At 35.9% G+C, this 25,372-nt stretch overlaps 1 protein-coding gene across 3 annotated transcripts; it reads right to left on the reverse strand.

Annotated features, from left to right (window-relative positions):
- Nucleotides 1-4,013: 4,013 nt before the first annotated feature.
- On the reverse strand, nucleotides 4,014-24,729 carry LOC129575658 (uncharacterized). 3 transcript variants are annotated; one of them, XM_055459539.1, is made up of 9 exons: nucleotides 24,436-24,729; nucleotides 24,150-24,335; nucleotides 23,700-24,006; nucleotides 23,480-23,609; nucleotides 16,444-16,614; nucleotides 14,937-15,004; nucleotides 10,024-10,529; nucleotides 9,825-9,909; nucleotides 4,014-9,535 (listed from the first exon to the last, which is right to left on the reverse strand). In XM_055459539.1, exons 5-9 carry the CDS (start codon nucleotides 16,565-16,567, stop codon nucleotides 9,455-9,457), a joined length of 864 nt encoding a protein of 287 aa, XP_055315514.1. In that variant the 5' UTR covers nucleotides 16,568-16,614; nucleotides 23,480-23,609; nucleotides 23,700-24,006; nucleotides 24,150-24,335; nucleotides 24,436-24,729; the 3' UTR covers nucleotides 4,014-9,454. The 3 variants fall into 3 exon arrangements, with proteins under 3 accessions (XP_055315514.1, XP_055315516.1, XP_055315515.1); XM_055459541.1 differs by lacking the exon at nucleotides 16,444-16,614 and having other exon boundaries at nucleotides 23,700-24,335; XM_055459540.1 differs by having other exon boundaries at nucleotides 23,480-24,335.
- Between the last annotated feature and the right edge of the window lie 643 nt (nucleotides 24,730-25,372).

The raw sequence follows: 25,372 nt of genomic DNA on the forward strand, positions 1-25,372 counted from the left end.
GCAGTGCACAAGAAAAAAAGTTGTTTGTACGGTGGGCTCTTGGTCTATACACAAAATACAGACACGCTAGCATAGGATTTATACGGTTTGCGCGAAAAGCTACTTGATTATTATTGGCCATGCATTCGCTTATGTGATTGAAATCTTCAACTATCACCACAAGCGTCGTGTCAGTAGAGCTCGTCTCATGTTCATTGGAAATACGTGTTATTGTTGTTGTAGCTGCATCGCCGTGGCGACGCCGCGCGTACGCAATTCACGTTAGATATAATATCGTACTTCATCATAGTAGCCATAGGTCATTCGGATTACTGGATATTGGGATTTCACGTGATATATCGAGTGCACTGCATAGACGATGTTTCGGCAACTAACGAATCGCTAAATCTAGTGGAATGCTACATCTATGCGTGTGACGACAAGTTCGCTGCTTCATTGAGATACTAGGTTTAAATTTCTATATGATGAACACACGCTCTGAATACGGAATCAAGAATTCTTTCATGCTTGTATGTGCTTTCCATCAATGTTCGAGATATATATAAATGTTGTGTACCTCTATATAGGTTGATGACTGTGCGTTGTTGCAGTTTCTGCATTCATTCGCACTTTTTTCATGTGTGTTGGAAATATAATGATGGGCATTCATTCATTTTCGTAAGTCAAATTACCTTAAATGAAACAAACGACCAATTATCCACTGGGAGAAGAATGATTGAAAATGAGTATATTTCATCGGTGGCGCGGCGCCTCAAAAAATATTTGTTTATCGATGTTCAATGTACAGTTTACATGTGTTTCTTGATATATAAATTCATTTGCACAAAAGATCGGTTCAATTCAACACACTCTTTCAACATTGTGAAACGAATTTCATGTTGTAGCTGGATTGAAAATGCAAATGACAACAAAACAAATAAATTAACAACAAAACTCATTGACATGTCGACAGACTTGCCCACACTTTCTTCCCTTTTCTAACTCGCGCTACCAACAGTGTTGGATGTGTGATGTTACATTACGCGTGCTATTTTATTTTAAGATCTTTTTTGAAAATGAAATCACCATCAAAAGGTTAATCATGAAGCAGTTGTCTGAAAAACAAGCGACATTTAAACTTGATTAGTTATGTACGTGTGTTAATTTTTTTTTACGCACATCGAAGTTCTGGTACTTGACTAGGGCGCACCAAGAGTAAAAAGCGATTAGTTTACGTTGAAAACAAAACCATAACTCACGGTTATTGTTTTGCAAACAGATTGTTTGACTCGCAAATAGTATATAAACACCGATATCATACAACGTACGGTCTGTACGAGAACAAGGATGGCTTACCATTATGGGAGCAAATGAGTGAGCAAGAAGAAAGAATGAATGTTTGCGCCAGTGTTGTTGAAGTCTTTGCCTATATTGGTATGAAACATTCGACATGTGTCGCATGGGAACCGCAGAGCGAACAGAGTGGAAGAGATATAGCAGGTCATACGCACATATGTTTCGCTTGAAGACCGATCGAAAGCGATTATATTTATAAATTGTTCAATAAATTCGAATATTGATTTTCGTACTAATCGCATTTACATCGTTAAATGGGAATCTTCCATTGACATGACGTTAACTTTGTATTTTCATATACGACGTCCGAGGACTTTGTGCATATTCTATTCCGTGTTTTTCGTTTTTCGTTCGCATGTCTCATTTTTCTTTTGTCACAAACATAAATATAAATGCGAGTATGTGCTGAGTCACTGAACGCTTTCCATTAGGGGCAAAGTACGGAACAAATATTTTCTATATTTCATAAATATTGCGTTTTTGCAAATATACTTGTGCGAATATTTAAGATGATGACACTAGTGTTTTGCTGTAGTGTTTTGGAGGAAATATAACAAATATTGAAAATATTCTGCAAGTTTAGCAAATGTATTTGCAAATACCCGATAGCCAATCACAAGTACCGCAAATATTTTGTGAATATTCGTGTTTCTGAAGATTATGCGTAACTCAAGAAAAAAAATCCAAGAAAACGCTTACCACGTAGCATTTATATTGAAGTTTAAGGCGTCAAGTAAGCGCCAAAACTACTTGAAGTAACCAAATGTCAAGTTAAATCAATCCAAATTTACTTCAAGGCATTTTTCTACTTCAAGTAGCTTTGGCGCTCACTTGGCGCCATAACTTTCTATATAAATACAAAACATTCAAGTAGCAAAAATCAACTTTTATAAGCGCCAAGAAAGCAATTTAATCTACTTGGATTTTTTCTTGAGAAATATTGTGCTAATGTACACGAAGAGCATAAATATTTGATATTTTGTACTTTGCCCCTAGGCTTCTCGCCGCTGATAATATTTCGCCATTTTCATCACATTACTCTGATGGAAGCGGAGCGATAAGACGTAGAAGAAGAAGAAGGAGAAAAAAAAAAATTATAAAACGCACGATAAATTTTTCATTATTAATATTAATCAAAACAATTAGGGAAGAAGAAAAGCGGAACTTCGTGGCAACGGTAAAAGCAGCAGTAACATTATCGACAGGTATGAGGCGCTTGTTATTGTCTGGAAAAGACTAACAAGAAAAACACTTACTCGCACATAATCGTAGTATTGTCGTAATTTTTTTCAGACTTTTTCTTTAATATTCCTTCGCAAGAACTGGAGTGTGTTTTGAAACCCATAAAATATGATTCAATAAATTTCTTTCAATATTTACATAGAGTAGATTTATGCTGGCGATATGTGAATGCATACGTGTGTGACTAGAAATGTATGCATGGACGTGTGTGGATGTGGAGCCAAGCATCAATCAGCCTCACTTAATATATGGCAAAAAAAAAAATGGAATTTCCTCTTTTTTCTCTCACTTTGTACTGTTTGTAGCCTCCAATCGGCATTCCAACATTCTGTATCCTTCATCCACAGTTATTGTTTCAGGTTTGATGTTTTTATTCATAGCCTTTTCGCAGATTAGCAGCCCAATACAAGCAACAGACAGAAATGACAGTATTTCTTGTTCCTTGTCGGCAGTGTACACTGTACACTGTGCCTTAGAGTTTAGGCAAAAGGGAAAATAAAAAAAAAAGAAATTGAGGAGGGGGGTGGTTTGATTCCAAAATGGAAAATATGTAATGAAAATGGAGGGAATATGGAAAGTCAAATGAGCATAATATCCGCATTCAAACAAACATTGAATAAAAAAAAAGAAATATGAAAGAAAAAACGGAATCCTCAATGTAATTCATGAATTATACGTTTCTTATCCTCACGCTATAAATATACAATGATTTAGATAATAAATTTCTCTGTTGGCTGAGCGCTGCTTTTGAAAGACAAGCCAGCAACACTGTAAGCGACGGTTTCTCGAAGTTTTTGTTGTCTTTTGGAGCGAATAAATATAATATAAACATTCATATCCGACTGCATGTCATGAACAAAACCAACTCAATTCAAAAATGAGTGGCATCCTGAGCGATTGATATGGTATTATTCATATTATATTGGTGTTTCGTGTATGTTTTACATTTTAACTCATTTGTTCACTTTTTTGTCGAAGATAGATAGAGCAGGAGAGGAGCATCCTTACAAAACATCGGTCACCAACAATTCAACATTTTTCGCTAATTCCTTTCCACTTTTTCGCTTCCGGTGCAAGTCTCAATCATTTAAACCCCTTTGTCATACCGTGGTCTCTATATTCATGTACCATAATGGGGATGCCGGTTGAACAAGATAAACGGCGACAGTTCGACACAAGGGGAATAACTTACTTTATTTGGACAGTGAAGAGCAAACATGAACAAAACCGAGCGCAGATTGAAAAAAAAAAATGGATGAGCATTTACAGCGAGAGAACGAGAAAAAAAGAATAATGTTTGAAATGGTGAAAGCCCACGATGAACGTACGCACTTTGGCATTCCAACAAGCGATACGATGACTATTCTTTACCACTTTACTTTTGCTATATTTCGCTAACTTCTGTTTTCAGCCACTTACTCAATAAACGTTTGGAATATTAAAAAGAATAAATTTATTTGGGAAATAACACTTACAATACCTAAAATACAATTGTACATTTAATAATTTGTTAAATGTGTATTTATTCAATCTAATGTTGGAACGTAAAGCGAACAATGTCATGGCACATCTGTGACTGCACAGTGCACAATCGCCCATACACCGCAGTCATTCAGAGTGCACACATTTTTGCATCCCAACCTCAGACAGATATACAATAACATAGTGCTAGGCGATTTTTAGTGTTTGCATGTATGTGTGTATGCATTTTTTCCTCTCTTCTATTTGATTTGGCACACAATTTATATGAGTATAAAAAATCCCTCGTTGGCATGGCTTTAGTCATATGATAAATTTGTTTCAATGCACAAGATTTTCTATATTTGCACATAAATTGCAAATCGCTACTATGTCATCACTTCTTTCTCCCTCTATATGTAATGTATGTATATATATGTTAATAAGATAAATGCAAATGAATCGCTTGCTTACTTTTCTTGTTGATCCATAATCTGAGTTCTATTCGCTTTTTTGATTTGGATTTCGCTTTGGATTTCGCTTTGAGAATTTTCTTTGACGACATCTAATTAATCAGATAAAGTTCCAGTAAATAGGATACATCATATAATTTTTAGTTCGTTTGAATTCCAGTTCGTTTCCAGGCTCTTTTGCAACAACATAATTCATAATGTTCATGCAACGCTTCATCATACGTATAATTATAATTTTTTTTTATTTTCTTCTTCTTCTGCTTTTTCTTCTGTCCATTATTCTTATGTGTAAAATTTTGTTCATTCATTTTATTTTCACAACTTTTTCTTGGCAAATAATACTCATTAGTCGCACTACATCGAATTACCCCGTTTTTGTATTGTGGTCGACTGCATTGTGTATTTGGTACTATAGATAACAGCCATAATCATGGTACTATTTTTTGTTGTTGTTGCTGTATATTTTATTTTTCCTTCTTTGTTCAACAATTTGTAATGCAATGTGAAATGGAGTGGCAAATTTCAAATGCTTTCAAGTAGTTTCGATGCAATACATCAAAACATTTCCGTGTGGATTTGTCACACTTGATAGCAGTTAATTTCACCACAGCCAGCACGACGTATACTAATTTCGCAAATTTACAATTTACTATTATATAATTTTGATTTAGAAATGAATGTTTTTCAATAGTTTTCCTACGAAACATTTGTATATCCCATAATTTATATCTATTTGAAATGACTACAGAGTACTGAAACAATTCTCTGATGTCCTGCATGAAATTCAATAACAAAAAACAAAAATAACAGCAGAAGGTGTAAATTTATTGTTACAGTTTTAGTTAGTTGTTGGTGTTTTCAATGAAAAGTGTCCAATGCAAAAAGGCAGAGAGCACGTACATGTATGAGGGAGAGTCAATGTGTGGAAAAGAGGGAGAAATAGAATGAAAGGAACAGAGACAGAGAGAGACAGAGAGAGACAGACAGAGAGAGAGAGAGAGAGAGAGAGAGAGAGAGAGAGAGCGATGCTTGAAAGCCAAAACTCCCACTGAATCTGAATTGTTTGTTTAGTAGTAAGTTATTACACGCTATGAATTGTTTAACATACCAATCTGCTGGATATATATGATTCGGTCGCTAAGATGCACTTAGATTGAATTTTTCGCTATGATTGCGACACCTAATACACAGAATACATAGAATAGATAGAGATAAAGTGAAAAGGAAAATGCTTGTGCAAAAATATGGACTATTATTCAAACGTCTATTTTGCGACAATTTGAATGGATTTTCGTATGTACTGCGTCTGCGTAATGTCCCAAATTAGTTGACTGTTAATCACAAGTTACCCATAAATTTGTATTGGAAAAAGTGATTAGGTGACTGAAATGTCATTTTTTTTGCACAAGGGTGGCAGATAAGATAATGTTTGTATGACTAATAAATAGGTTTTTTTATGCGTTTCCCGGTAAATCAAATCGGATCTCGGTCGAAGGCAAGTATTTTTCTAATCGATTCGTACTTTTCGTCTATATGAACATAAAGACATAAAGTATAATGTGATCCGTATAATGGCTGGATGTTGTTGGTATGTAGCACACTTTCGGGGTCAACTGACATCTTGATAAATTGATAGCTACATCGGCGGCAATACATTTTCAGGCTGTAAATATGAAACGATAGGAAACAAGGAACAAAACACAACTTCCGCAACAGAACCCCACTATTCCCTAATGTAATAACATTTGTGGTTTACCTATAAAATGTTGAAAATAATTTTTATTTGCGACTTGGTCGAGGGTTATTATATTTCAATTATCTTAAGACAAATGTCAGCCAACACTAGAATATTCAATGAATCATTTTGAATTTGCATCGTATTTTCGTTGCTGTTGTAACATTCGAAATATTGCGGTTTCTTTGCTCAACGGCACATTGCTCATTATGATATTGCGTAAAAAGTACGGAGCAGCAACATAAATGTTCATGTTTAATGTATTTTAGTGAATGTTATTCGTTGAACTGTATGTACTCTTACGCCGACAATCATCCAAACATAGATAAACAGTGTCAGGAGAGGAACACTTTCCAAACGGGAAACGATCATGTTTCTTTGGTTTTGTCGGTTCGTTCGTCGTATAGTTTAATTTTCCCTAAAGAAGTTTTGTATTCATGGCGTGAATTTTATTAGCCGCATTAAACTCAACACTTTAGACAAGCTCGCCTGCACATCCTTAAAATGCGAAATAAAACCAAAATTCCAATATAAACAAAATGATTCACGACGGAAATGAAACCGTTACAACAGTTAGAGGGTCGACGGAAAAGAAGTTTTTCATGGCGTTTTTTGTAGTAAAAATACGCTATAATCACATTACTCTCCTTCTCTCGTTCGTTGATTTTTTATTTTCGTTTCGGTCCTCCCGTACCGTGGATACGGTACGAAAGTCGAAAATAATTTCTTCGGATACATGAATATTCCTGCTGTATTGAAGCATTATGAAAAAGAATTCTTGTATATTTATCAAATTTCATGGAATTTGGGCTTGAAAAATTTGACGCTCAGGGAGCTATGATAATCGTTGCTATTTGGACTGATACCGAGCGCTTGAAATATACTCAAGTAAAAATACGGTACAGACATCCTATAAGATAAATGCTTATCTAGAAGGTAGAAGGATGCTCATTTTACAAAAATACAATGAGTATTTGAACTTGAACAGCATATTTTTAGCGCGAATATACAAGCCATACTCAAAAGGAACATTTCCAGCATATAATCTGTATCGTATTTTTACTTGAGTATCATCAGAGTTGGATGCTCTAATATAATTTACTTTTCGCCTGTTTAGGGATAGTGCGTTACGTATAGCAATAATAGCAGTAATAATAATAACAATGGGATTATTAGTCGAGCAACAGATAGTATAGCGACTTGACTGTTTCATGCACATAGATCAAATCTTTGGTATAGTATCAGAATGTTTGGCAATGAGATTCCCGAAAGTCGCGCACAGTACATAAGAACTAATGCAAAATTACAATTAATGTTGAGAAAAAGAAGAAGCAGAATTAAACATTCTATACATTTACATTGCAATAATGGCAATCAGTAAAGATGGTGCTCATGTGCCGATCAAATCACTGTTACAGCCCTTTGAAGATTCCACCATTTCAAGAATAGGGATTCTTGTGATCTTCATCGCCTTCTTTTCGTTACATCAAATCATTTACTCAATCTATCACATGGACATGATGGTAAAATTTGGGTTCAGTTTCAGAGCACTCACTATTTTGTTGTGCGAATTTTTTTCGCAATATTCTTGTTGTTATTGTTGCTGTTTCGGTTCAGGTTTATTTTGTTTAGGGCTTGAAAGAATTAACGAGCGATGAGCTTCATAGTTCTTAAGTTTTCTGGTTTGGGAATACGCTATACATCTCACTCAACGATAAAATGATAAGTTCGAAAGAGTTATTTCTATCATAATTATTACAGTTCTTTTTCATTATGTTTTTGGTTTTCCGTTCGTTCGCTTTAAATTGCTAATTCAGCCTTTGCGTGTATGTAAAATGTACGATAGGAATTGGGGAAAAATTCATTGTTGGTTGGATCCATTTCATTAATTTCAATTATCTTATATACAATGCGATGTATAAGTTTGACATTTGAGTTTTTCCATTTATAAAAGTTGTTGATTAATCCTGAAAACTATGTGTGTGTGTGTGTGTGTGTTTGCACGCGCGTGCGTGTGTGTATCTGTGCTGTTCAATGCAATATGTTTTTTGGTCGTAGCGCAAAATTATGTGCTGATGTATTGAGCATATATACTCATAACTAAATAATGAAATCGAATTTTCTTTGCTAGATTAAATGTGTTCATGTTTATTAAAGCATAAACGTCTATTCATTTGAATTCCGCAACTCTTCAAACTTACGGAATATTTTATAAATGACACATACAGTTACAGTACTGGATTTTATCAACAGTTGACAGATGATGGAGATTTTAGCTTGAACATTGCGTATGCGGTGTGGTGTTTCTGTTTCCTGTTTGCCTGCCTGATGTGCGCTTCATTTTATTGAAATGAACTTTTCAAATGCTTCAAAATGTATGTTCACAGAAAGTTGAGCATTTATTTGTGTAATTCATGATGTTTGAATACGTTATTCAAATTTCCGCTCAAATGTGCACATCAGCAAATTGTTGAAATACGGCTACACCAATCTAATCTTCTTTTTTTTTCATTTCAGCTTCAAATGAGAGTGGTCATTTTGAACGGCACCGGTGGATGAGCAATGAACATTCATGTGAATTGGAGAGGATGATTTTTTTATGCTGTTCATCGCTGACCACTTACAAACTAGCTGAAAACTCGACATTTCTCTCATTTTCCCTCATTTGTATGTGATAATTTAATTTCAAAAGTGGATATTATATTTGGATATTTCAATAGGACATTTTTTAGAGTCTAGTGACTAAATTGTAGCTTGATGTTTGAGTATATTTGTGGAAATTGTACGAATTTCCGTTTATCAGGGTCCATGTGTGTAACACCCAAAATAACAAGGACGATTTATCCCAACCAAATTTGGAATCGTTCTGCTGCACCATAGATGTCAACATGACAAAAAATCTCTGTTGTACGTGAATCACATTTTGAGATGGTCAATTGGTTGAACTTGCTGTTTTATTCTATTTTCCTGTCATTCGGCTTTAATTTATTTCATTTTATTTCTTATGTGTGGGATTTATTATTTATTTGTTTTGTGAAACTGTTCAACTGTAAAATCACTCGAAAATATAACTACATTAATCGATGAAAACGAAATGCAACGACAAAGCTCTGTGGTTTGTTTGGCTGTGTTGATTATTATAATTTATTTAGAACATCTTCATTTTTGGCATGGTATTGTCGAAAGGTTGAGAGAAAAATGTTTGACGCACTTAAAAAACCGTGATAAAGTCATCATCATCGTCGTCTGAGTCATCATAGTCCTCGTCATCTTCGTAATCGAAATAGCGACTCTGTAACAAAATAAAATGTTGTTGTCAATCATTTGTGTGGGCCTGGGCATCAATTTAGCGGACACAAAATGATTTACTAATGGTAATTTGCCGATTGGCCAGAAATTGATTTTGAATGCACTCTATGTCGATTATTAGTATTCACATTCGTTTTCATTGGCACTGAATGCTTAAATTCTTCGATACGATGCGGAAAAATACATTTGTGCGGCAAGACAATAATCATCGACATCACTCGCATAAAATAAAGGGCTTGTAGTAAAAAAAAAAACATGTATGATTTGATTACCTGACATTCCAAGCAACGACAACTATTGCTTAGAGTGCACGAAAGTCCCAGAAATCGTACGGCTTCTTCATATATTTCCGCATCACTGTTTTGAATGAGGTTTTGAAAAGAATTGAGAGAGAAACGTAAGAAATTTCCAATTTGTGAAACACGACAGATACAAGAGAACGGAAAATATGGTAAATTTTGGAAAACTTACGTGATCAAATCGTCAAAGCGTTCCACTTTGTGCTCATCTGTAGTGGAAGTGCAGTTCCAATTATTATTCAATTTGTCGTTTTCTTCGAGGAATTCCCAGCATTTCACCTTTTTCTTGTGTAAATTCAAGTACTTTTCGGGTTTAGCTATACAGTGGCGGTGAATGGTTTGCACATTGCCATTGTTGATGCCAACATCCACACCAACAGCGAATGTCGTGTCGACACCAATTGTGCCGCTAATCGCTTTAATGCTGTTTTCCCGATCCTCACAAAATAACGTATGATCCCGATTCAATGAAATGGTGGCTGTTGTATTGCTATTCACATCGTTGCTCTGACTATAACTACTGCTACTGCCGCTACTACAACTAATGCCATTGGTGTTGATTCTGTCTTTTGATTTCACTCTCGCTTTTGCTGCTTCAGACTTATTTAATTTTATCGATGTTATTTTATTTATTGCACGCCCTGCTGGTGATCCGAACAAGTTTATCATGTCAATTTCCTGGAAAATTTATTTTTTTTTTGTTCCATTATTATTCATTCACCTAAAATATTTGTATTTTGCTCCATCTTCTTCAACCGGACGAGCGTCGATAGTGACTATCGACTCACAAAAGACGATAAAGCAAACACAATCGGTAGCAAATATATCATTACCGGAAAAAAAAAACCTAGTACTACCTACTCAAACAAATACACACATCTATTCACACACTCACACAAATTCCCGTATATATCGTGCTGGGCCAAATTCTCTATTGACTATTGCCATATTGATTTAGACGAGAACAATTTCATGTCTTATTTAGTGTTTTTTGTACAACACTATACGATGAAGCTGCAAATTTAATAGATTTTTAGGCAACCGAACGTACGATAAAGCTCAACCGTGCTGTGGCATGATATGCTGTGATATGCTACGATGGCACGATGTGATGAGGTGCCACTACTGATGCTGTTGCTATTGCAGCAAATCACCATATTGGATGTGACCATTGTAGAATATCGCGAGTTCATGCATATTTACACAGCTCTTGTCGGCTGTTGTGTATCGTTCATTGTTCATTGCTGTCTCCTCCATTTACTGATTATCAATACGTAGTTGTATGGAGTTTTATCATATCTCGCTCCTTCCACCTGAATATGTTTTCGCTTCATGAATACGCGAAAATGTGAAAATTGTAGTCATAATATATCTATTTGAAATCTATTTACGTAATTCATTGGACGCGCACATTGTACCTATGATGGCATGGTCTTGTTGACGCAATCGGCAGCCAAATTGCTTTCAGGCGCATTGAAAGCAACTTCCACTAAATTCATTTCATCGCTTTTGCTTTCGAACGCCATGGAAAAAGTGTTAGCGCTGGCAACATCAATTTGGCAAGTGTTCGGCTTGCTGATTGGATTTGAGTGGTGAGACAATAATGGTATTGTGTGGTTTCAAAAACGCAATTCTCATTCTACCAATTACCCTCAACCACCTTCCCCACTCATCCATCCTCATACTCTCACACTCCCGCACTGTAGTTTCGCCTTCTTAATATATGAACAATTTTTACAAACACAAATTGAATCGTATGAACGAAGTCGTATGGAACATAAAATCCCACTAATTAGGCGAATATACTTTGTGTCACGTTCAGATTGTAATTAATCTCAGATCTCTAGATGTGAACCACTCCATTATTGATTGTAGCTGTAGTTTACATATTGTAATTTTAACTCATTATGATTTCCAAGTTTTTCACATGTGAACCTGCAAAGAACTAAAGACACCAACGAATTTCAAGGAGCACCGCTGTACCGGTATGATGTGCAACATAAGTTTGAAAGCGATACAGGCAATTGGTAGAGTGTGTGATAATGATTTCTACAAATGCATGCCCATTTTGTAAAGTGGCGTAATATATTTAAATATACGTCGTTAATATGATGTGCACTCTTTTTCGGCTTAATGACTGGGTTTATACGCGTTCAACCGATTGTAATTCGCGAACGGCGTGCATCACATACATGTGGCAACAGTGCTTGAAAATAATCGTTCAAACATTGATTACATGATCAACATGTCAACTTCAACGATTTAATGAAATAGACACCGAACACTGCTTACGACAGGTTTCCTAACAAACAGATCGTTTCGCATAGTTTTTTATCTCTTTTTTATCTCTATCCCACTTTTTCCCATTCATCAGCAGACGAAGCTATTTAGCTTTTTAAGCACCATCCAATCAATAATTTTTAATTCGAGTCTCGAAATATGAAATGACAGCTAAGCTTCCCTCACAATTAAACGCTTCCGACATATTTTCCGAATGTCGAAAAACGCTAGTTCCATCCCTTCTCGAGAGCACAAGTTTTGTCCATGTTGGCACACTGTTAACTGTACCGAAATGAAAACCGAAACACTACTCACTCTCAACGAAAAACATATTAAAATTGTTGGGTTCCTTGCATTGACTTTTTAAATCCATTTATTGGTGCAAAACTGTGACATCGATGGAAAACTAGAGATCGACTTATAAGCGAAATGAAGGAAAAATATAGCAAATATGTGATTTTTTGCAAAAGACATTACATCGCTTTCGCTTTGAGTTTGATTTTCAGTGTGGCCCATTTCTCTTCTATATTCATCTCAAATCTCATCCACCAAGCGTACGGAAATACATCATAAAATCATAATAATAGATATATATTACTTCATAGATGCACGTTTATTCGGATCCTATTTTTGATATCATAGTAAATACGTCAATGCTGTTTTATTAACGGATTCCATTTCTCTCACACACTCTCTTTTCTTTTCTCTACAATGGGGCCGACGGAGACTTCACGTTTGCCATATTATTTCTATCATGACAGTATAGGCCGCCATTTACGCAGCCGATTTGTGAAAATCTATAGCATATTTCATTTTATATTTACTGCTTTTAGCTTTCATTAGTATCTTTCAAAAATAATATGTGCATTGTGCATTGCACAATGTGCAATAAAGTTAACAATATCATTGATTCTTTCAATTAAATTATCTGATACCAGTCAGATGATTTTCAGTCATACATGCCTTTGAAATCGTGCTGTGATATGACGCGAATTCATGAATTTTCAAATTAATTTTGTCAACAAAATTGAATTATTTCAAAATGTGTTCAGTGCACCATCGTAATGCGGTACCACACAAATTTCCACAAACTAGCATTTCGTTGTTAATGCAGATATCAACAAAAAGAAGTCAGAAAGTTAGAGTCAGAGGGAGAGATAAACATCTCACATTACATATGAACGAAAATGACGTGAGAATTCTGTTAAACAATTTGTACTAACTACATGAGCTTCTTTTTTCTTCTTTGAGCACAATCTTTAGCCACCTCTGTTATCATTTACAATGCGCGTCTATCGCATTTATCGTTTCGATTGCCAGATAATTGGCCCATCATCGTTTCATAGTCCAATTAAAAAATTTTGTGGAATATTCGCAAAATTTTCGGCATAAAATCGGAAAGAACGCCAGAATCGTTCTTACACTGGGCGCTAAGATGCCTTGCTGAGGTACTAGTTATAATATCTGATTAATTGAATTTCTGCCGTTTGGAACAAGTAAATTGTTTTGGTTTCGCTCTTATGATATCTACATAGCGCACGCATGCATTTTGCTTGAACAAACAGAAAGACTATAATTGTCGTCACTTTTCTCGTGACGTCCATAACATACATAGGTACTCCTGGAAATCAAATCGTATTTGTTTCAATTAAAAACGAAATAGATAGCGGCCTAATGCCAATGATGGTGAAAGTAGTAGAAATAGTACTAGGGGCTTCTGACTATAATTAACAATGTTCAAGTGGCTGCATAGTTGGCTCTTATATACCATGAGCAAGAATATCCACCCAAGAGAAACGGCCAATATGTTTATACGCTGTCTATCCGCCGAAAATGCACTACAATATATATTCACGCTTATTGAACGCCGAATTGAATATATATTCTAGTGTATATTTGGCGTATTCTTCGGCGTGAAACATATTCAGGCGGCTATGAATGCATTCGTTGATTCAATATGTTTCACGCTGAAGAATACACCGAAAATACACTAGAATATATATTCAATTCGGCGTCCAATAAGCGTGAATATATATTGTAGTGTATTTTCGGTGGATAGACAGCGTATAAACATATTGGCCGTTTCTCTTGGGCATAATAATTTGAAAAAAAAAAAAAAATTGAGACAATTGCGAATAGTTATATAGAAGTCATGCAACCTTTGTGTATTCCTTATGTTCATTTTTCAATAGAAATAAACATTTTCCCCATTCTTGATGACAACAACGAGGAAGATAACTTTGTTAGCTCACGTTTAACTTATACCTTTCCGCTTTTCTGTCCGTTGGTCCTTCTTTGAATGCCTGTTTGTTGTGTCAAGTGAATGGGGCACACCGATCATAGGCATCCACAATGTGATTCCACATTTCCACAGCCGAATGAATGAGATAAATTAATGTTCTGTAAACCCCTGATTAGCACAATTCATAAACATAGATACACACGCACTGTTTCACATTCACTTAAACGTTATATTGCACGGATATGAACATATCCATAAAGTGTACACGCTGTTATGGTAAACCGATGATTTAATGGAACATAAATTGACAGATAGAAAGGTTAAAGGTCACATAAGAAACGAGGCGAGATTCAAGGCAATACGAAGAAAACAAAAGAAGCAACAACCGCAACAGTGGCAGATGGAATCAAGGCGAAACGCAAAAACATTCATAAACATAAAGCTCTATGCTGTCCGACCACGCACGCATACAAAAATACACCGCATCCACCATATCTCTCGTGTCTTATCTCTATCTTATAGCTGACGGGCTAAATAGATAATAGCTAATATAAGTTACTTACTGTATATCCGTAACTAGTATCGGATATATAGATATTTTTTTCACTCTCGGAGAACATTCTATCCATATCTGCAACGAAAAAGAAATGAAAGCAAAAACAGCCATCATTATGTGAAAAAATTCGACTAAGCAAAGCTAACTCTCCCCCTGTCTTTCCATTTCTCGATATCAATGTGCCACAGCTTAGCAAAAGCACTATTTTGATGGGTTCAATTAAATATTATATGTGTATACAGTAGTACATAAGTCTCAATTGATTTGTTCGAAGCAAGCGGTTGATTGATAGTTTTCGTTTCGATTGTGATTTCAACACCTTTGCCAATGTATACTAATGCGCTTTATATGTAATAAATGTATGTAACACGATGAAAACCAATCATCAGCTTCATCGCTCCGTTTACCATTTGCGTTTTGTAGATATTTGCATGTGATCAATTGCAATCGCATCCGTTTCCGATCAAATGTCATCCCACAACCAAATGGCAAAGGTTTTGGAATATTGAGATACATGGAGATGACAGAAAAAGGTTTCACTGAAACCTTTCATAAGCCTATGTCGAGGCCAGCCAAAGTAAGCGGTAAAGTTTTTATGCTTACGTGAGACATGTGAATGTGACTGTGTGCTGTGATTAAATGGCCTGAATGTAAATAGTGACATCAATTAGATGCCGTTAGAATCGCAAGTGGACGCATCGGTGATTCACATTTCGAAAGGATGGCAAAAATGAAAATGGTATTTCCGCTATACGCTCAGCTATTAAACTCTCAAACTTATTTGCCACTTTGCCGCCCCCGATGTGAAAGTGAGTTATACATTCTATGTTGCACAAACAACATTCCTCGAAACGAAGTCTCATAGGTCATGTTGGCATTTGTTCGAATTATCTATGCTATTCGAACTGAAGATTCGAACCATTTCGATAAGAAAATATCCTTTCGATTTTACATGAAAATTTGCCTCAACGTCAAATCAAACGGTACCCGTGGAAAATAGTAATCGCCGAGCCACTGCACAAAAAAAAACCAAACTTGAAACACAAGGACGAAATGATTTACGATTACATTGCCAATGTGAAGCGATCCATTCAATCTAAATTTATGAATGATAATTCTTTGTGTACACAGATGGATTGTCTGAGCTTTTGGAATATAAAATTGGAGTAGATCTACCAGGAATACAAGATAATTTATTTTCGGTGCGCTACTTTTTTGTACTCTGGGATTTTTATCTCCAGCTCAGTTTTGTGAAATAATTTCATAGTCATAGAAGAGTATAGAAAGCTTAAGCGAAAGCAAAAGCAAGGCAGTTGGTTGAAACAACAGCGACACCACCACCACCAACAACAACTGTAAGAAGCGTGACGAAAATGAGAATAGATCTTTCATTCGGATGAAAAAATACTCACCGAACGGGAGAGGAAAAAGTGGGGGCTATATCGACTATAACGGTACACAAACAAACGTATACTTACACAACAGATAAACATTTACGTTTTAGAAACACATACCGATTGAAGCAATATTCGTTGTTGAGTGTTTGTTTTGATGCTGATTGTGGGTACTCCTTTTCTGTGTAAATAATGATGAACAAAAAAAATCATTTCTATGTGTCCTATGATTATGTTGACACATTTCTGTATCACATTCGCACCAATTGGTTATCCATAAGGACAGCAAACCTATGAAAGAGATAAAAGAAGCAAATGGCTAAAATAGAGAGAAGGGAGTTTTCAAATAAGACAGTAGCACAAGAAATAGACATAAAAGGAGCGAAACGATGCAAGAGAGACAACGAGTACGAGTAAGCAGCGAGTAAGTGAGTGAGTGATAGAAATAAAAGTAAATTTTTCAATTGATAAACATGCACGAGTATTGAAGATAGCTGGTAGACGAATGGTATTTGTATAATGTGCATGGCTTAGTTTGTTATGTACTGCATACACTGTTAAGATTGTGTCATATGAATGCCCTATGTAATCTCAATATAAATAGTATCAATCCAATGAATAAACGTGTACAGTGGTACTATATTCACTGCTCACATATCACATGCAATTTGTCGAAAAATGAAAAGGCAAAAGATACAACTTGAGCGGCAAAGAGGAATCAGCAGTAAAACGACAAAGGGCCCATAAAGAAAGATAGCTGGAATCAATGTTAAATCAATGGCAAACAGCTTGTAGCTGAGATCAGGAGGAGAAGCGAAAATAGAAGAAAAGTGAAGTGATGAAGAGAGTAAGGTTACAGGGAATGTGGGACTGAGCTGAACGACCGAGAAAAGAGGTTGCAAATATGTATGCATGAGAAAGTGAAAAAGACACACATTGAAAATAAAAACCACGTTTAGTATTTTGGGTTAACGGCATTATTGTTGTTTTTATTCTCTGGTGAATGTGATGGGGTTCTCTTAAAGAGTTTTGTTTTAATTTTATCGGGACCTGGAATGTGCGCCCTTTTACAATCAAAGAAATTATGCTTTCCATTTGGTACGTCTTTATCACGTTGTGTACGATGTACCGTTATAGTTTTAAGTGTAAAGCACTCACCATTCCAAGCCTTCACAATTCGCCGACGCAATGAATGAAGCTCGCACAAATGGGTTCTCTCAATAGCAACCGCATGATGCAATCGACACCAAGTCAATAGTTTTTTATCCACTCACTCGGTCACATACACTCCCTCTCTCTGTATTCACTCATGAGCTTGAATTCTAGATCCAATCTTAAAACGATGGCCGACGATTTTCGGCACATCAATGAAGATATCCACACATCACAAGAGCACCCAAAACAAAATAGAGCGAGCTAAATTTACTTCCGTCGAAATTTTATGAAATCGACTTAGAAGGTAATTGAATCGCATAATCCGGTTTACCCCGCATCTGAAATTGCATCGTTTTAGTTTTAGACGTCTTCGCTTATACCTGCAATTGTTCCCAATTCGACGAGTTTTCATTTATCGACTTCGTTATTTCGTTGTTGGACCACAGATGGAGGGTGGTAGATAGAACGAGAGAGACAGCTTTACACACACACACACACACACACACACAGAGAGAGAGAGAGAGAGAGAGAGAGAGAGAGAGTAAAAAAACATTGTGTGTGCGAAGGATGTCGAGTTGGTTATTGTTTTTTTTCTTGAATAAATATGTTTGTATTTAGTATGTGCTCATGTGTTGAGGCGCCGCAAACAAATTGGTGCCAGTCTGTCGGTGTTGTCACGGCGCCAAAAAATATTTATTGGACTCGATTCGTATATACTGAAATTGTTGTGGTAGTGGTGGCGTCGACGGAAAATTTCGAACTGGAAATCGTAATGCTGGATACTTAGGCTTCAATCAACTTTGATGATTGTAGTTACATGGCAATGATGTCATACATATCTGTTTCGTAGAGCTTTTGTGTTTTTTCTCGATAGTATTCAAACGATTCGGTGATGTGAAAAGCAGTTTGAAAGGCGACCAAACGAGGAACGCTAGTCGTTTATGATGCGTCGCTTTCAACATTTTCCATTCAGTCTTTTCTTTTTTCGTGCAGTCGCTTTAGTATGTGACAAATGTTGCGCACAATTCGTTTTGAAGCGTGGAAGCTTTACCCGATGTTTTTCGCGTTAATAATTTTCTTATTTAACTTATTATGGATGCTATATTGCAAATGCTAATGACGAAATGTACTTCTGTCGCTGAACGACCAAAATAGATCGCACCAAAGAATTTCAAACTTGTTGAACAATGAGGAAGCAATTGTAGCGTTGAAAGAATCTACTGATATGTGGTGAGAGTGTGTGTGTGTGTGTGTGTGTGTGTGTGTAATATTGCTAATGGTTTCACTTGAATGCGCAAAATATGAAGTGACATGACGTAAAAATTGATGCGAAGAAAAATGAAATGATTCATATATACAAGGGGTCCAACCATAAACATTCAATATAGTAAACAACAATGTTCAGAATTTATCACATTTTTACAGGTTGGAATAGTGTTTGATTGTGGTGAAAAATCGATAAGGGCTTTCTTTAATTGACTTTTCAGCATAATGTGTATCATAATTACGTGAAATCATTTGTAGCTATGGGCCAAAGTAAACCGCTTGATTTGAAACAAATTGATTTTCTTCATACGAAATGCAACATTTCAATCGCTACAGTTAATTAAGCTATAGTGAGTCAATCATTTTTTAATTTTTCGTATACAGAGAAGTTGTACGACAGATTGGCGATTATTTGTTATTTACCTACCCCTGGAATGAGGACTTGCGAAAAGTCCAAACCACAATAAAATTTTATTTATGGATATGTATTTTGAGGTAAGAAGTGGCACGAACGAATCGAATCAAGTTGTACATCAGTAGACAATGCACGTACTTTATCGATTCGAAAAGAGATAATAGTAATAATAATAATAGAGTGTGAGGAAACAGGCAGTAATGTGGTTGATGACTTAACGGTAGCCGATGTAAAAACGATTCACACCACGCCGTAGCAAAGATATCGGCGGCAAACAATGCAATAAATGTGAATGAGAAAAAGAAAACTCTAAGAAATGAACGTTGATGAGGTTTTTCTACTTTTGCACTTTCCCATTCCTGTTGATTTCAGTTACTCCGCAATTTACAATTTTCATCTTCTTCTTCATTTTCTTCTCATTCATTTTCTTTTCATGAATTGCCTTTCACAATTCTATGAAGCGTGCTATGTGTGAGTTCGGAATTCAGTGTCTCATTGTTTTTCTACCGTGAGCATACCATTGGTGTTATGCCTTTGTACATGAGTAAGCGAGACGTGATTGACTTCCGTTTTTATGGAGGAATCCGACCCCGAAAATTGCCATTCAAGCACATCCAAATTCAAGGTGCTTGCCAACCGTGTATGTGTGACTGACATAATTTTCATTTACATTTATATTTTGTCTCTGCCATAGCGAAGTGTTCTCGGAACTGTATTCTCATGAATATGTATATATGTATATGTATATGCATGCCAACCATCACGTATCGTCTCAAATATGCATATGAGATTGCGTTGAGAGCAAGAGCACAAGCTAACATTGTGTGTCATCACACCACCTAACAATTAACTCAATATAGTTCTTTGATTATTTTATTACGCCACAGCGATGATAAAAATAATGATTCCGATCAGGCATGGTGCTGTTCCGAATACGTAAAAGTGTGAAACAGGTGGAAAGCATTCAACTAATTCAGTATAACAACACAATTACAGTTCATTTTTCTTTCTCTTTCTATCTATCTTCATCAGTCAGTATATTATAGTAGTATATTAGATACGCCTCGATACACACTGTAAAAAATATTTGCAATGGTGAACGGTGTCGTGCACACCAAATTGTATGTATGACGTGAGCAAATGCTCACCGACAAACCAACAGACCAAATAAAACCGAGTGCTTTTTAATTATCCAAGCAAAGTTCATTAGTTCGTGCGCGATAATTTAATGTGTGCAAGAAAGCCCTTGCGTTTGATGTCCTTTTACTCCCATAACAATTGCGTTCTGTCATAAATGCGGCCACTGCTAGTCTGTACTTTGGTGTGTTTATGTTTGCGTGTGCATAAATATTTTTATTTTCTCGTGTTTTCATTACTGACGCGCGCATAAAATGTTGCTCATGAAATTGTTGATTCACAAGAATAAAGAGCATCAGAACATTAATTTTTGGTGCGGATTTATTTGCATACGTCGCTTAAATTGACATAACCATTTGCTGTTCTCTGATTTTGGATCCAACAAGTCACGATAACAACCCTTAGGATGGATCTATGGAATATTCACTTAGAAGCGGCTCCATGAAAACTTCTTCTTGACAGTAGTTATTCTTTCATTCTTCACACTTCATTCAGTGAATAGCTCGAAGACTCCGTCCACATGGGTATATAATATTACTATATATATATCCACAACATTCCCGATGGTGAATTCATTAAAAGAACAGTACAAACTGGTAATAATTCTAATCAAATGACACCATTGAAACTGTACGCAGATATACTTTGAACTTTTTCGGAAATACTAGGTACATAATATATACCAGATTTGCTTAAATCTGTGATTTCTTTTATTTTTCTTGAATTGACATCTCATAAGTAGAGTAAGATATGCTTACTGATTTGGTCGAAGAATTCACAAAAGCCTAATCTGTACAAAAATGTCACGAGGGTCTTAATCCCTTCTGAGCGTATGAGGCCAAACAGAAGAAAAAATACGAAGAGGAATAATGGAAGAATAGTAATAATGAGAAGAAACGGAGGAAGAAGCGAGTAGTTTTCTAATCAATTGGAAATTTTTTGTCTCCATCTCCATAGTGCACGAATGTTTGTGTTCATGTACACGACAGTATTCAAAGTGTATTCATTATATATTCGTTACTATTATGGGTGAAAATGTAATTAAAATCAATATACGCGTGCGTTTCCACGGTTTACAGTATGAATACATCACATCCAAGGAACAGAGAAGCGCGAGTCAACTTTGGCACAGATACACAAAGGGAAGAAAACATACAGTTGCACAAAATGTGATATGTTAATATCATCTTAATATCATAATATCGGTATTAATAATATTTTGATATTAACGCACAACTGTAAGAAACATGGAAATTGAACTCTAATAAAGTGCGTTGAGCACGCTGTAATTGAAAATTTAAGCAAATGCAAAGAGGCACGCAGAAAAAAAGCAAAAGATCCTATCGCATCATATCCTCATTAAAAAAAAAAGGGCAGTCAGCTACAGAAACGTACCCTCATCCGTTGGATGCAACAATGGAATATCAAGTAAGAAAAAAAAAACAACGTTAAATGCGAGTTTATACACCAAGTTCACATAGGACAGACATACCAAAATCACCGCCTGAACACAACGAAATGAACACAAAGAAAAATATGTATAACAAAAACAATATTCTGTGTAATTTTTGAAAAGGAACCAAAGCTAATTTGGTTTTTATTCAAAGATTTTTCACTTTGGCATCTTAACTGACAGATTCAATCTCTTGCTTAACTTTTTCTATGGCAAACATATTATCTCTGGGGTATAAGGCGCGTCAACTTCTTTAGCCTCTGAAACGACAACGATACAAATAAACACGAATAAGACATATCCCTCGGCCCAAATGAAAGTTAGCAAACAGCCGAAGTACATTTGATTTTAACACCAAGCAAAAAGTGAAGAGAAAAAAAAAAAGACGGGAAAATATAGCGAAAAACTACAGCTAAAGCTTGCCGCGCGAAAAGATGTTTTCTTCATCGTTTATTTGCCACAGATGATTCTCTTCAGTTGAAACCATCCATATATTAGTGGCATTCTAAACGAGCCGCGTTTTCATTTGTTCGAGTTTCATATCGTATCGCATCGCATCGCCCATTTGACTTTACATTTCGAATCTCATCATAATCTCTTACTTTGTTAACAATTATTCTAATTCCTTACATAAAAGTTATTGCTAATATATGTATGTGTACGCGATTGACCTACCACATTTTTATGTCCCTGCAATACAACATTTTATTTATGCTGCTAGATGTTAATATGCTGTTGTTATGGAAGTTTTATTTCATTCTATTTTATTTTTTGCTGGCTATATTCATTGTTTCAATTTTCGATGAATACTCACTTTGGAGTCGTTTGTGCTAAAGAAGAAACTTTCAAAACAAAACCGAAGAAATGCCACAGAGCTGGCATAAAGAGAGAGAGCATTGCGTTGGCATAAAGCAACGCGTATTATAGCAAAGCAATAGCAGCAGCTGAAAAATGCGTACACCCAAATAACTACAGAATTCTTAAAATAATCATCATTAAGCAAGGTTTGCTCAGTTAATGCCAGCCGAACGTTTATTCAATTATTCATGAATATCATAATAAAAACAGCACATAGCGTTAAAAATAACGGCCTAATGAAAATGTATAGGTTTGCAATGTTATTGTTTTGTCGGAGGAGGCAATGTTTCATGTTTAAAAAGCACAACGCATTTTTCCAGAGTTTTTTTTGTTGTTTTCGTCATTGCAAAATACATTGTTGCGTGTTTATAAAGTCAGCCTCAGTCACACAGTCAGTCCCCATAGCGAACGAAAGGGTTCCGCCGTCATTTATCCTCTCAATACCATTGAACGCCAAATGAACAGACCAAAACTTTTATCATTCAACTCTTTCGTTTGCCGTCGTTTTTCTTAACGCTAGAACGGTTATTATTTAAAAATAAGTAGCAAACCAAACCAGCTATAGAAAAAGTTTGAAAGCGTTGAAAAAAATTCCGTTATGATGTGACTTTTTTAGCCATGCCGTTGTAGATTCATTGAAAATTGAATGCCACTTGCATACTCTGGGCTGGCACATTCATTCGCACAGAGAGAGGAAGAGAGAGAGAGAGAGAGAGAGAACATACAGTTTCTATGGAAAATTGTATTGTTTATTGTCGAAGGTATTTTATTGCGACAATATATGGGATCCAACAGAATGAAATGTACAGAATGTGTTGTGATGTAAGAGTGCTATGTGTTTACTGTATGCTGAAATTTTCCGAATAACTTACTGTTCTTTAATTCGATCCACGTTTTGAAGCCTTTTTTCACGATGTCCACTACCGCACCAGATGATGGACCTCTGTGTACAGCACGGTGTATGTGCGTATGTATATATTTTTGCTAACCGAAGTGAAAACACTAAAAAAAAAAAAAATCGAAAGTACGAACGAAACGACAGTGAAAGCAAGAGATCCAATGTGTGGATGTGTAATAAATTCGGAGACTAACAAATTCAACAACCGTAGTGGGAATGTGAAATATAATCCGCTATTGTCAGCAACCACTTGAAAATCATTTATAGATTTGATTGTTTTTGCACTTTTGCACTCTTTTCCTCACTTTTTGAATAATTATTTAAGCATTTGGAATTGTTATGAAGATTTCGATGCCGTTCTATTCGGTTTGTTGGCTGTCTATTGCCCACGCTGTCTGCTGCTTATTATTGTTGAAACTGATTTCAATGCTGATGCTGTTGTTATGGATACTAATATTTATTTTCCACTTTTTTCAATACTTCTGCTGCACGGATCAAGAGCTATTATGATTTGAGTCGAATGCAATGCAAACAAAAACCACTTAAAAATTTCTTCAGATTCGAACACAAAATGAAACTTTTCTTTTCTCACAATATATGTATGTTTTGGTCGATGGGTTTCGTATTTGTTCCCTTCAATTTACCTTGTATTTGAATTCTTTTTGTGGCTTTGTGCTCTTTTTCGGTGTGTTGATTATGTTTTTTGTTCAGAATGTCTTCAGTATTTTACATATTCTATTCTTTAACGCCTACACAATGCTTTCAACTAATGCATATTCTGCGCGCTTCCCTTTCCATCAAGAAGGCTTTTGTTTTGCAATCAACTTTGCCTAAACGGTGTACCATGATGTTGTGACGATGAGGAAAACAAAGAAAAGTCAACAATGAAATGGATCTGAAAATGAATACTACGACCAAAAAAGAGCAAACCTCAAAGGCTGGAAGTATTCGCATATATGAGATGGGCCACTTGGAAGGCAGACTATAACGATAATAATAGTGATTCTGTAACGTTTTGCTTTTGGCACATATATTGTGTAAACGAAATGTCCCTGAAGTCAAAAGAAAATCGTAACTGAAACACGTTTCGAACCAACTGTTCAACGAATAATTCCGTGCGAATCTGGTAAAAAGCAGTGATCGAGGCGGTCGACCAAATGCAACTGTTCCGAAAATTCTTTCCAATTTGGTTTTGTACTCTCGATTGGGTGCTAAACGAGAGGAAAATACGATGTGAAGCGCAAATGTATGTTGAATATATTGAACGGCTGCTGTTACTGCTGATGCTGTGTGTAGCATAGCGAAGCAGGCGTTCAGCGCGATGCGAGATGAGAACCAGCGAGTTTTTGTTTGTTTACACACACTTGCGTCGCATATGAAGACTTGACTAGCACGTACAATCGTTCTAGATAGCTAGAACACACGAGCCAAACGTGACAGTATGGAGCTTCAGCAGCGGGTGAAAAAGGAGCCAAAGCACCTCTGTAACATATTATTCACGGTTCTACATTTTGCTTTGATGCTCCTTTTTGTATTATTCCGTTTGCTTTTTGGTGATGCCGCTGCTACCAGTTTGGTTGGAGTTTTGCTGTTGTCGTTGTTATAGTTGTTGTTTCACGCGCTGGATAATACGTTGATGTGTGAGTGGGTTTGCGTGTGTGCGTGTGTACTGAGTGTGTTTATATGTGTATGTGTGTGTGTGCACAACCCACGGATGTGTGCGTATGATGGATACTAATAGCTCAGCAATATTCGGTTCGATTCGATTTGCAGACTGCAATGATATATAGGTGAATGTGGAAATGAGAGAAAATTATGCGTTTCGATTCTTTTTTATTTTGCGAAAATTTGTTCGAAGGAATGAAAT

The sequence above is a fragment of the Sitodiplosis mosellana genome, unplaced genomic scaffold (assembly GCF_009176505.1).
Source record: "Sitodiplosis mosellana isolate CC-2019 unplaced genomic scaffold, AAFC_SMos_1.0 Smas_scaffold_6167, whole genome shotgun sequence".
NCBI lineage: Eukaryota > Metazoa > Arthropoda > Insecta > Diptera > Cecidomyiidae > Sitodiplosis > Sitodiplosis mosellana.

What these genes read in the sequence shown, in the direction of transcription:
- LOC129575658 (XM_055459539.1), bottom strand. Translation starts at nt 16,567, where the DNA reads ATGTGTCAACATAATCATAGGACACATAGAAATGATTTTTTTTGTTCA. An exon ending in AACGAATATTGCTTCAATCG is followed by an intron (nt 15,005 to 16,443) that starts GTATGTGTTTCT and finishes TTTTCGTTGCAG; the next exon opens with ATATGGATAGAATGTTCTCC. An exon ending in CGCTTTGACGATTTGATCAC is followed by an intron (nt 9,910 to 10,023) that starts GTAAGTTTTCCA and finishes CATTCAAAACAG; the next exon opens with TGATGCGGAAATATATGAAG.